Genomic DNA, 12,061 nt, shown 5'->3' with positions numbered 1-12,061 from the left:
GTGGTAAAGCACCAGATTCCAGCCGTCCCCGGTGAAAACCTGAATTTGAGAGAGAGAGAGAGAGGGAGAGAGAGAGAGAGAGAGAGAGAGAGAGAGAGAGAGAGAGAGAGAGAGAGAGAGAGAGAGAGAGAGAGAGAGAGAGAGAGAGAGAGAGAGAGAGTGAGTGAGCCTTTTAGCCGTCAGCACAGTGATGGATGTACGTGTGATTGCCTCCAAACACAGCCTTACCCAACAGTGATGGAATTTTGGCCTTGGCCAGCCTCTGGCAGGTGGCATGGGAGTCTTTGGCCACCAGCCTGCCCTGTTTACTTTGTTTTATCAGGGTCTGGTGGCCCAGGACAGTCCTGCTCACATCCTTATATATTTTCTTGAGGTCCCTGAAAATCAGGATGGACCGACTCGCTCCCAGGCGGCAGTATTGTGGCGGGGTATCTCTGAAATATTCCATAAATGAAATGGCGTGGCCCAGATACAGTATTACTGTGGGTGGGGCCCATCCAAATTTTCGGAGGACAGCCGGGTATCTGTGAAAAGACAAGTTTGGATTGAGTCCGCATCATTCTTGTGTTACTTGTTTCAAAGTTCGACAAACATTTACGCCTTCAAGTGCTTTGTATTAAGCAGGAATTCCCATGTCCAAAAGTTTGTGGACTCCCACCCCACCATCATATACTTCACGAAGGCCCTGGCTCTGCTGGCCTTGCTCACGGCGTTCTGTTGCATTTTGTCTGTGCCCTCAGGGCAGAAGACAAATGTAGCATAGTCCTCAAGGTAGCTTTCTGTGAAGACACAACAACGATGGGATGAGCGTTTAGAGTGGCGTGACACACCTGCACACACACCTGCACACACACCTGCACACACAATGTGTTCTTTCTCACCCATTGAGGAAGGGAATGAAATACTTCTCATCCTGGATGCCTTGCTCTTGCCCCCGAAGATTTTAAAGAGGGATTTGTGAATGGCCTGCTCTGATGGCCTCTTTTTTTTTTTCTTCACTTGCCCTCCTCTTGGGGCTTTTGGCCACTGATTTAAGGCTCTCTGAGCATTGGCCTGTCGACGCCAGGGTCTCTGGGCCTTGGCTTGGTGACAGATGTTTTTCGGGGCTTTGGCCCTTCAAGGCTTGCTCTGCCACAATGTTGTCGATGGCCGCCCTTACGCCCTCTCTCTGGCCCTCCTCCTGAAACAAAAAACACCTAACATTGTTATCAGGAAGTATGCGCAACAATTGTTCCATCACCGATTAACCAAAACCATATCCTTCACCTCGCTTCAGCTCTCCTCGGAGGCACAAGCTGCAGGCGTGGCCTCAACCCACAGATGCTCTTCCTCCTGCTGCTGCTGCCCCTGCTCATCCTCCTCCTCCTCCACCTCAAATGCCAAGTGTTTAAATTTCTTTGCCCTTTTTTTGCCGGGAACAGTCGGGACACTTGCCCCCTGGGGTGTAGGCCCTTGCTGTGGTGGTGGGGTGTGCCCTGTCGCACCTGCCGGGTGCTGCTGTGGTGGTGGTGGTGGTGGTGGTGGTGCTTTACCTGACACCCCTGCCATGGGCTGTGGTGGTGGTGGGGTGGGTTCTGAAGCCCCTGCCAACTGCTGTGGTGCTTCCCCTGACACCCCTGCCATGGGCTGTGGTGGTGGTGGTGGTGGGATGTGCCCAGACACCCCTGCCTGCTGCGGTGCAGGTCCCGGCACCCCTGCCTGGTGCTGTGGTTAGCAATAAAAAAACGAAACCCTCAAAATATGAGACATGTCTACATTTGTTAAGCATTGCATGATGTGCAGTTTAGCAGTGTCCAATCATAAAACTTATTTCATTAACCATTAGAAAGGCAGAAGACACCAGATGTTAAGAGTTACCTGTTTTGTGGAGAAAACACGTAGAATGAACAATCTTCATGCTTTTTGAACCAGCTGACAATCCTCTGAATCAAGCTCAGAGATTCCTGCAGGGATTAGAAGTTACACATTAGTCACCTGTGTTAATCCAAGAGATTAACTTCATACTTAAAGGACAGTAACACTGAGATGTGGAGTTAAGCAGAATAACATTATTGGGTGTTCAACTTTGCAAAATCTGCATCAAGGATTAACTTTCACTTAAGCAAAAAATCAGACTTTTAAAGCCATCACTTCTGGGATCTTACATTGTCCTCAGTGATGTCTGGCAGTGCAGGGGCGGGGTCAGTCACAAAGGATCTGATGGGCTCAGAGCCAGATCCAGTAGGGGTGGAGTCAGCCATAGAGGATCTGCTGGGCTCAGAGACAGATCCAGTAGGGGTGGAGTCAGCCATAGAGGATCTGCTGGGCTCAGAGACAGATCCAGTAGGGGCGGGGTCAGTCACAGAGGATCTGCTGAGCTCAGAGCCAGATCCAGTGCTAGGCTGGCCCTGGATCAACAGGAAATATGGTTAAGTGTAGGAAAGCAGGTGTGGTTAAACAGAAACAACACCTTAAGACACTTACATTGTCTCTGTTGTTGTGGTCAATGTGTGTTGGGTCACTCTCAGGGGAACCGTCGTTTGGATTGGAAATGTTCTGAAAGGTCAGAATCACTATGCCCACAAGAACATTGAGAAGAACAAGTTTCCCCAGCACGATGAGCACAGCAAAGTAAAGCATGGCCCATGAGGATGTTGCAGCAATGGCGTGGTAAAGCACCAGATTCCAGCCGTCCCCGGTGAAAACCTGAATTTGAGAGAGAGAGAGAGAGAGAGAGAGAGAGAGAGAGAGAGAGAGAGAGAGAGAGAGAGAGAGAGAGAGAGAGAGATTAAATTAGACACATCACTTATGGTATATTGGTATTGAAACCATGACTCCATGCTCCTCCCATTGTGAGACATGGAGACAAAACCCAGCCTTAAAGGTGACATATCACGCTTTTTTCATCAATATATATTGGTCTAAGAGGTCCCCAAAACATGTCTTTAAAGTTTATGCTCAAAAAAACACTTTGAAATCAGATTTTGGCATGCCTGAAAAGTCCTCTTCTTCAGTCCTCCTCAGAACACTCTGTTTTCTCTCTGACCACGCCCCCTCAGGAAGGGGATGTGCCTCGGCTGTCCAGCACGTTGATCTAATGTTTACATGTTGACTGAATATACACGGCTGCTGTTACTTCAACCCTCTGAATCTGATCCAGAATCTGATCCTGACGGAGAGGCGCCTGTAGCAGGACCTTTCTGAAGGATTGGTCACAGATTTAGTGTTTCTTGTTGTTTTATTTGTCAGCATGTCGACGTGTGTCTTGGTAGACAGCTACGAACATGTAGCTATGTGGCTATGCTAACTAGCGCTAGCACTTATCCATGATAAATAAAAATCATCCACTAGATCTTCAAATCTGCAGACGTGGGGAGTAAAACCGTCCTCTACCAGAAAGGCAGCAGGACCTTTTCTGAAGGATTGGTCACAGATTCTGTGTTTCTCGTTGTTTTATTTGTCAGTATGTAGACGTGTGTCTTGGTACACAGCTACAGCTACGACATGTAGCTATGTAGCTATGCTAACTAGCGCTAGCACTTATCCATGGTAAATAAAAATCATCCACTAGATCTTCAAATCTGCAGACGTGGGGAGTAAAACCAACCTTTGTGTTTATTAAGACAGCCTACAACTAGCATGCCTCCCTCCTAAGCTCCTTGTTAGCACACATTTGTGCAGGTAATGAAAAACAGAGGAGGGATTAAGTATTATTTTATACAGTCTATGGGCTGAACAAGCTCTGAGCTCTGACTCTGTGACAGACCGGATATTGTTGTTACGTAACAAAAACACAGAAGTCTGAAACGGCTCGTTTCACACACATTTACAGAAAGGTGGAGAAATCAGAACAGGGGCCGAATGGATTCTTTTCATTCTCTGGGGGTTTGTAGACATGCCAGGGACACATATTCCAGGTAGAGAACCATTAAAAAGTCCATTTTGCATGATATGTCACCTTTAATTGGCGCTGACATATTTAGAGAGTTTTATGACTTTAATGTAACTGTTTGTTCAGTTGCCATTCATCCATTCACATGTACTGTATTTTATTGTTTGACCTATGTTCCATCTGTTAACATCAAGGAGGAGGGGTTTATGAACTACACTGCAGCCAATCAGTTGGGGGAACTCCAAATATTTAGGCTGTGGCATCCACTTTATTATACAGTCTACGGACGTTGGCACACATTCACGATCATGTAAGGAAGAAAAAAAATCTAACCTCAAACACAGTAACCATGGACCAGCGGAGGCTGTCAAAGTTTTTTCGGGCATTGCGCATGTCTCCATGTTTCGTCTCGAACTGAAATTTATCACCAAACAGGAGCATACCGAGTATACTGCAGAGAGACAAGAACAAACAATCAGACTTATTGAAACATAGGCACCTTGTGACAGAAGCATTTGGTGTTAAGCTATCTTCAAACAAACAAACATGGATGTAGTGATGTGGGTTTTCTTTTGATGTGTACATGCCTAAAGATTACGGTGAACGACAGCAGAAAAATGCAGAGCCCAGCTGCCTCCTCAAACGTCTTCTTGAGCACCAGCAGCTATCTCTTCAGGTGAGGCAGGAAGTCAAGAAGCTTCACAAACCGCAGCAGACGCATTGACTGCAGAACCAATGATAGTTTGCCTTCAGCTTCGCCAATGACCTCCAACAAACTTAAAAAAACAAAAAACAAAGAAACAAAGAAGCAAATAAAACAAACTGACAAACAGTTGTTATGTGCCATGGATGACAACAAAGAGAGAGACACAGACCTAACACTTCTATCCCTCCACCAACTAGCTAAGATGCAGTGTACATATAATGATGTCTTTCTTTTGGTGTAGTTTGCATTAGGGGTCGACAGATTATCAACCTGGTCTGTTATCGGGAGCAGATATCCAGTATTTGGCTGATTATCTGTATCTGTGTTTTATTTTACTGACTGCTGATCAAATGAATAAATTAAAAGTGTGCTACTTTGCCTCCACTGCAGGTGCATCTTTCCATCTAGGTGTGTTTCCCCTCACCACTACTGCTACTTCTACTTCAGTGAGAAATCTGAGCACTTGTACTGCTGGTGGATACATACAGTCATAGGCCTTTCTAGCCCATTTTTGGGGGTGCTGAAGCACCTCTAAATTGAATCCCAGCACCCCTCAAATTTGAGAGATTGTTTTTATTTTTTATTTTACTGTATGTCATTTTTAAGCTAGAAACATTTCAAAAGCATACAGTACTTGGCTGAAACTTAATATTTGAACAACAAAAATACAGCAGCTCCATGTTTTACATGTTGTGCATTGCATTTCAAATGAAAGTCCAAAAAATAACTCCAATGTCATTTTTTGGTATTTTTGGTGCTCACTATAGGGGGCTGGTTTACTCCAGAAACATACATACTGTTTATGTATATGTTGAGGAGCTGCTGTTTCAAAATGAGTTGTCTTTCCTCAGAAATTAGGGTTACCATATGTTTCTTTTATTATTCCAATCCATTTCTCTTTTGCTGTGGCTCAGTATTTAAATAACCTTCATCAGATTTGATGGTTTAGTCACAGACTTTCCCAAAAAGTGTTGTACTTTTCTTTCACAAATGTGGGAATTAAATTGCATTAAAATGTACAAAACATCCGATCCTAGAATCGCCCCTGCATACAGTTATCTGAGACAAAAATCTCTAGCAAACCCTATAATACTAGAGAACTCTGTCTTGTTTTTACAATAATAATAATAATAATACATTTATTTGTAGAGCACCTTTCAAAACCAGGTTACAAAGTGCTTTACATGGGCAGCAAAATAAAACAGGCAGATCATAAAAACACAAGTCAAGATAAAAAAATAAAACATATTTTAAAAGACATAAAATTCCCCTAAAATAACTCTAAAGGAATACAATTCTTTTAAAATATATTTCTTAAGATGGTTAAAATAAAATGAAGTCAGGCTCTGTGATAAAAGTATGTTTTAAGAAGGGATTTAAAAGAGCTCACTGACTCAGCAGACCTGATCTCCTGGGGCAGATGGTTCCAGAGCGTCGGACCCCTCACTGCGAACCCCCTGTCCCTTTTTGTTTTAGTATTTGGAATGCACAGTAAACCTCTGCCAATATTCATGAATATACATGAATGTATTCAATCATGTTAGCAGGCCAGAAGAATGATTCAGTTTATCACCTGACGGTAACGATGAAAAAGTCGAAGACGTTCTTTTGGTCCTTGAAGTACTCCCACTTGAGAGCCAGCAACTTTAAGATCATCTCCACGAGGAATATGATGGTGCAGACGATGTTACTGATCTTTAACACACGTGTCAACATCTTGGGCTGTTGACAGACAAAGATGACATGGTATTTATGATGAAGGAGGACAGATTTTGAAAGGTCTCTCTCCCTACTGAACAGCTCAGAGTCCAAATTCCTCAGAAAAAAAATCTGAAAAGTTTCCTGAATTCTCAAGACAAAGACAGAGGCAGCTCTGAACAGTCAGTCAGAACCATTTTAGCTTTTCTCTTGTCACTCACCCTACCCCTCTGACTTCTATAGAATCCCAGAACGGACGATGACTAAGCAGACTACAACACTTTGCTCCTCACCTGCTCATGGTGCTCTATGACCAAGGAAACAGTACTGAGGACCACAGCAAGCATGATGAGGCGTTTAAACGGAGTACTCTCCACAGTCCTTTTCAGGATTCTCTTGCAGGGTGTCAAGACCTGACCCTGTAAGAAAGGGGAGTCAGTGATGTGACCCCTTGTTAGTGAGGCAACAATGCTGTTTACAGTAACAGAATGTTTTACAATAGTCTCATCAAGGCATTACTCCTGCCATGGCTGCTTTCAGGAGAAACCCTGCTGGTATTTCTGTGAGTTAAAAAAGAAAACATGAATGAATAACTGGAGGTAGATTGAGACAGAGTCCTTTCACTCTGTTTTCTGTTGTGTTTAGAACTATGTTCTGACAGAGAATTCTTGGATGATATTTTCAAAGCCTTACTCGAACATTAACACAGGTAATGTTTACGGTGTTGCTTTAAGAACTGATCATATACAGTCACTGACCTGTTCTCTCCACAGAAGATCCTCTGCACGTGACCCATGAGCTTGTGAAACAGTGCTGCTGTGCTAACAGAGCCAACCTGTGGCTCCTCTGTCTTTCTCTTCATGCCCTCGGAGAACTTGGTGGCGATGACGACTGCGCACACGTTCATCATGATGAGAGCGCCAATCTGGTCAGAGAGTGAAGTGTTGCTATTTAGAGCAAATCCTCAGAAAACTTGGGAAACTCAACACGGGAGACGAATTCAACACATTCACTTCAATTTCACTTAAACCTGGAACCCAGTTTAGAAGCAGCTCTCAGGACTATTAGGTCAGACACAACCACGATCTGTTCATACTGAAGATCATTGTTTTGAGACTGTACTCAGGCTCAGGGGCACATGAAGGCAGACATTATTAATTAAACACAAACTACAACAAGTGACCACTTACAATGGTGGCAACGATGAAGATGGGAAGACTCCAGATGGAATGGGCATCCGCCACATAGAACATGATCTCTGTCCAACCTTCCAGTGTGAACACCTGGGGACAGAGAGAGAGAGAGAGAAAGAGAGAGAGACAAGAGAGAGAGAGAGAGACGAGAGATATATGAAATGATAGTATATTCAATTTATTATTATTATGATTCATTTTAAGTTTAAGGGAACGTGGGGGGGTAGAGAGTGTGGGAAGACATGCAGGAAATGGTCGTGGCCGGGAGTCGAACCGGCGACCTCTGCGACAAGGACTATGGCCTCTGTATGTGGGTCACTTAGACCGCTCAGCCACCAGCACCCCAAAACTAATTAATTTAATAAAATGACAAAAGCTCTCGGTTCAAATCCTCATCAAATAATCTATGGCTAGTAGAAAGCTTGACACCTATTACTCTCTGATGATATTTCAAACATAGACAGGATGATCACCAGATCACCAGCAACAAAACCTCTCCAGAAACCCACTAAGAACCAGACAGTAGATCTCTGACACATGCATGCTTTTAATGTCATGGCACACACAGTGTCCGGGTAGTTGAGTTCTCAAAACATTGTCATACCATAATAATAATAATAATTAATAAGTGATAGGACTTATATAGTGCTTTTTAAAGATAAATAAAATACAAAAAACAGTCCTAGATGCAAACAATCTCCTGGGACATTTAGCCACATGTTCTGGTCATGCCACACATTGAGCAACTTTTGGACCTCTAGATTTAAAGTATATTGATATATCTTTTGAGAGAACAATATACCCTGAACTTTTTATAGTATTGTTTGGTGTTCCAGCAAACAGGCAGGGTATAACTACAAAAACCTTCTCCTCACCTTTAAAGCTCTCCAAAACCTGGCCCCCACTTACCTCCTCGACCTCCTTCATGAATACACTCCCTCCCTCTGCCTCCGCTCAACCTCTGCTGGACTACTAACCATTCCACCGTCACGCCTCAGTACCATGGGTGCCCGAGCCTTCAGCTGCTCAGCACCCAGACTCTGGAACTCCCTCCCCCCACACGTAAGACAGTCAGACTCCATCACATCATTTAAATCCCAGCTCAAAACTCACCTTTTCAAATGAGCTTATTATCTTATCTAACTGGACTCTCTGCACTTCACTCGTTTTTATTTGATGTTATTATTTAGTCTGTTTGTTTTAATGATGTTTTAATGATGAATGTTTTTTATTTTTATTCCCTGTAAGGTGACCTTGGGTGACTTGAAAGGCGCCTCCAAATAAAATGTATTATTATTATTATTATTATTATTATTATTATTATAACTTCCTACCATTCTAATGTAATTGCTTTTACATCACTGATAGCACAGAGGTTAATCCTTGTTAGATAGAAAGCTTCTGGTCCTTCCTCCTTCATACAGTGGATTAAAGAAGTCATGATGTGCCTTCAAATAGAAAAGTGAAGATTTATGTTCACTTGAAAGATATAACCGGACGTGGATGCCATTTATTGAATGTGTTGAGAAACTGTCATTCCCAGCAACTTAAAGCCACATATGTCTGTGAGGTGGTATTTAGACCTGATCGTGTGGGGAAATGTACAGTTCCCTGTTTCCCAACTGACCTGTGTTTTCTTGATCTCCTTTAAATCTAATGCAAGTCATTTATGTACCCTGTTGTACCTTACAGCTGAAGTGTGTTCGTTTTTTTATTTTTTAGGATTGATTGATTTTTTTTGTTTGTGTATATATATATACTGTATATATATATATATATATATATATATATATACACACAGTAGATATCTGTGCACAATAACTTTATATATCCTATATATTTTAGCTTTTTTTTGTCTTGTGTAATTTGTTTAAAGTCGTGACCACTTGTTTAATGCCAGTTGTTGGCAATACTACTGTTTTTGTTATAAAAAAAAATGTGAAAATGTAAAAATAAAGTCAGCAAAGGCTCTGTCCCCCAAGGTGCGGTGCTCGGTCTTGATGATGGGGGGGTAGGGGATTAGGATCTGAGGATCTGAGGCGGCGAGATGGGGAGTGGCGTTTGAAGAGGTCGTCAGGTATTAAGGGGCTTTGTAAAAGAACTGACTGTGTAAGGACACATCCACTGCAAAAATGGAGCCTCTCCTTCATATTTTTTAGCTCCTTGCCACCCATCTGCCTTCCTCCATGTCCACTTTAATATTTGATAAACATAAAAAGCCATTCTCACCTGGACTGTGGTTATCAAAGCACAGCCAATGTTGTCAAAACAGATGACTCCCTTGCGAGGGTTGTTGCCCTCTGCCCGACAGACATTGTAGTACTGGTTCCAGTTGATACAGCCACTGGAGTCATTTGCAGTGGAAGTGTGGTGGTGACGGGGAGCATCCAATGTGCAGATTTGTCCGTCCACACTGTAAGGTGGGACATGACTGCAGCGCTGCATCCCATCCTCGTTGTCAGGCGAACAGATGAAGGAGTACTTTGACCAACTTGAAATATAGTATGGTCTCAGGGAAACGTTGTACGTTCTATAAAAATGTTAAAAAGTTGAAGGACAGTTTAAGGGATATGCTATAGACATCATGAATTAGCTTTAAGATAACATTACAATGTGAGTATATTCTGTGTTTCTGTTTCTGGAGGCCATTTTTAACTAATTCTGACTCAGGGAGAACTGATAAAATGTAAACCTGATCAAGATTTTTCCTTACGTAGGAATGTCTTCTCCCAGAAAGCAGCGGTTGTGTAGATGACCCGCCCACATCTGTATTCCCACAACGGAGAAGATGAGAATGACCAGGATTTTGATGAGGAGAACATGACCAAGCATAGGCAGGGTGTCTATGAGCACTATTACCAGGACTCGCAGAACTGCAGAAAACAAACAAAAGATGTGATTCAAAATTGATTGGAGAAAAAAAAACATGATTGGGTGTCCAGAATGAAAACCATCAGAGTTCGGAGACCCCCGGGGGTGCTTGTCTTTCAAATAATCAGATATTGACTTACTTTGTATTCTGCCGTACATTCGCATCGGGCGGAAAGCTTGGAAAACTTTCCAGCGGAGGCTGAAGCGTGCCAGGATGAAGTCCAACACTCTGAAGGAAGAGCATGAGGTAAGGGAAAAGATCTTTATTTTCATCATGGACTAAATTAAAAATGTAAAATGTTGTAAGACTAAATACAAAGACATTAGAGACTGATGGTGAAAAAGTCTTACTGTGAAACGCCTTTTTTAAAATATTGTCAAAAAGTCAGACAAAAGTTGTCTTCATGTTTTTTCTTATCAAGTTTAAAACAAAGAGCCCAGCTGTGTTTGTTCTTAAATGACTGGATAAGTTGTTTTTAACTCTGGAGCGTCTGAGAAGCTTAATATGATTTCTATTGCAAATTGTTGTCTCGTCTACCTGCAGATGAAAGACTAAATAGAGCCATCTATAAGAACAAGAGAGAGGCGCTGTGAGATACTCACTCTCCAAAGTTGATGAGGAAATCCAACGTGTTCCAGTGGTTGCCAAAATAGCCAACAACCCCCAGGGCCAGCATCTTGATGACCATTTCCACGAGGAAGAATGCAAAGACAACAGAATCCAAAATCTGAGCGTACATATTAGGGAGAAAGAGTTCAAAGTTTAAAATGCATTAAAAAAAAAAGAAGCTTTTGCAGACATTAGTAATTAATGTACAGTTATTTGGCTTCACTGTAACTTCAGTGACTAACCAACTTTTCCAAATGACTTCCTCAGAAATTGTTCATGTTATTGCTGCATTGCACTGATGACAGGGTAGAGGTAACACTAACCTTCAGGTAGGTGTGTTGCTCTTCATAGGGTTTGTTCATGCACAGAATCACACAGCTCAACAGGACCATCAGTATGGACAGGTACTCCAACCAAGTGGAGGAATATGTTAAGTTCAATTCAGACAGAGACTGAATAAAATCCTTCTTATAACTCTTAGACAACAGAAGATGAAATGTTTAATGCAAGAGGCACCTCATGGGACTTCAAATAGCTGAAGTGCTACATTTTTTCTTTGGGGAAAGTCTACAGGCTTCTTATTTTCCTTAGGACTGTCATATGAACACAGATGAATACACATTGTTTGATATAAAGTGAAGCTTTCAAGCTGCCTATACTGTTGTTGTTCCTCATGCTTGGTGTCACCACGTGTTGGACACAGAAAGACACAGAAAGAACAGAAGGTCTGTTCAAGGCAGCGAAAAACAACAGGAGCCAGGGCTGGGTAGGGCTGCTGCTGCTGCTCATCAGTGGAAGCTTCTTGTTCTGGTATAATGAGGACCACCTCCGGGGGCCTCCCCTCTTTTCCTGCCTCAGATTTCTTCATCCTGAAACTTTAAACACAGAAGCCTTAATTAAAGGAGGAGTTAAGAAAGTTCAGAAGCAGATAAAGAGGGTGTTGACAGGTGCTACAAACACTTGAGCTTGCTATACTTTAATGTTAGTCACTGTTTAACATGAGCTGTGTTCTGGCTGATGTGAAAAAGTAACAGTGAAGAGAAAGAGGTGTGTTAGCTCACGGTTAATGATGACGTTCCAAATGTAAATCATAACTGGACTACACCGCTTTG

General features: G+C 42.6%; 1 protein-coding gene across 2 annotated transcripts; it reads right to left on the bottom strand.

Annotated features, from left to right (window-relative positions):
- Positions 1-288: 288 nt before the first annotated feature.
- On the bottom strand, positions 289-11,463 carry LOC117821485 (voltage-dependent T-type calcium channel subunit alpha-1H-like). Of its 2 annotated transcripts, XM_034695800.1 has the most exons (18): positions 11,273-11,463; positions 10,943-11,067; positions 10,480-10,568; positions 10,182-10,341; positions 9,698-9,998; positions 7,466-7,558; positions 7,034-7,200; positions 6,784-6,835; positions 6,569-6,694; positions 6,151-6,299; positions 4,205-4,322; positions 2,464-2,685; positions 2,145-2,387; positions 1,858-1,943; positions 1,267-1,704; positions 882-1,180; positions 599-779; positions 289-524 (listed from the first exon to the last, which is right to left on the bottom strand). In XM_034695800.1, the coding sequence occupies exons 1-16, from the start codon at positions 11,339-11,341 to the stop codon at positions 1,156-1,158; spliced, it is 2,463 nt and encodes an 820-aa protein (XP_034551691.1). In that variant the 5' UTR covers positions 11,342-11,463; the 3' UTR covers positions 289-524; positions 599-779; positions 882-1,155. The 2 variants fall into 2 exon arrangements, with proteins under 2 accessions (XP_034551691.1, XP_034551700.1); XM_034695809.1 differs by lacking the exons at positions 882-1,180; positions 1,267-1,704 and having other exon boundaries at positions 11,273-11,460.
- Between the last annotated feature and the right edge of the window lie 598 nt (positions 11,464-12,061).

This window comes from Notolabrus celidotus, chromosome 1, assembly GCF_009762535.1.
Source record: "Notolabrus celidotus isolate fNotCel1 chromosome 1, fNotCel1.pri, whole genome shotgun sequence".
NCBI lineage: Eukaryota > Metazoa > Chordata > Actinopteri > Labriformes > Labridae > Notolabrus > Notolabrus celidotus.
The sequence above is the reverse complement of the archived record's forward strand: the minus strand, read 5'-3'. Positions and strand labels throughout refer to the sequence as shown.

What these genes read in the sequence shown, in the direction of transcription:
- LOC117821485 (XM_034695800.1), bottom strand. Translation starts at nt 11,341, where the DNA reads ATGGTCCTGTTGAGCTGTGTGATTCTGTGCATGAACAAACCCTATGAA. An exon ending in ATGGCAGGAGTAATGCCTTG is followed by an intron (nt 6,695 to 6,783) that starts ATGAGACTATTG and finishes CCTTTCTTACAG; the next exon opens with GGTCAGGTCTTGACACCCTG. An exon ending in ACCACAACAACAGAGACAAT is followed by an intron (nt 2,388 to 2,463) that starts GTAAGTGTCTTA and finishes CTGTTGATCCAG; the next exon opens with GGCCAGCCTAGCACTGGATC.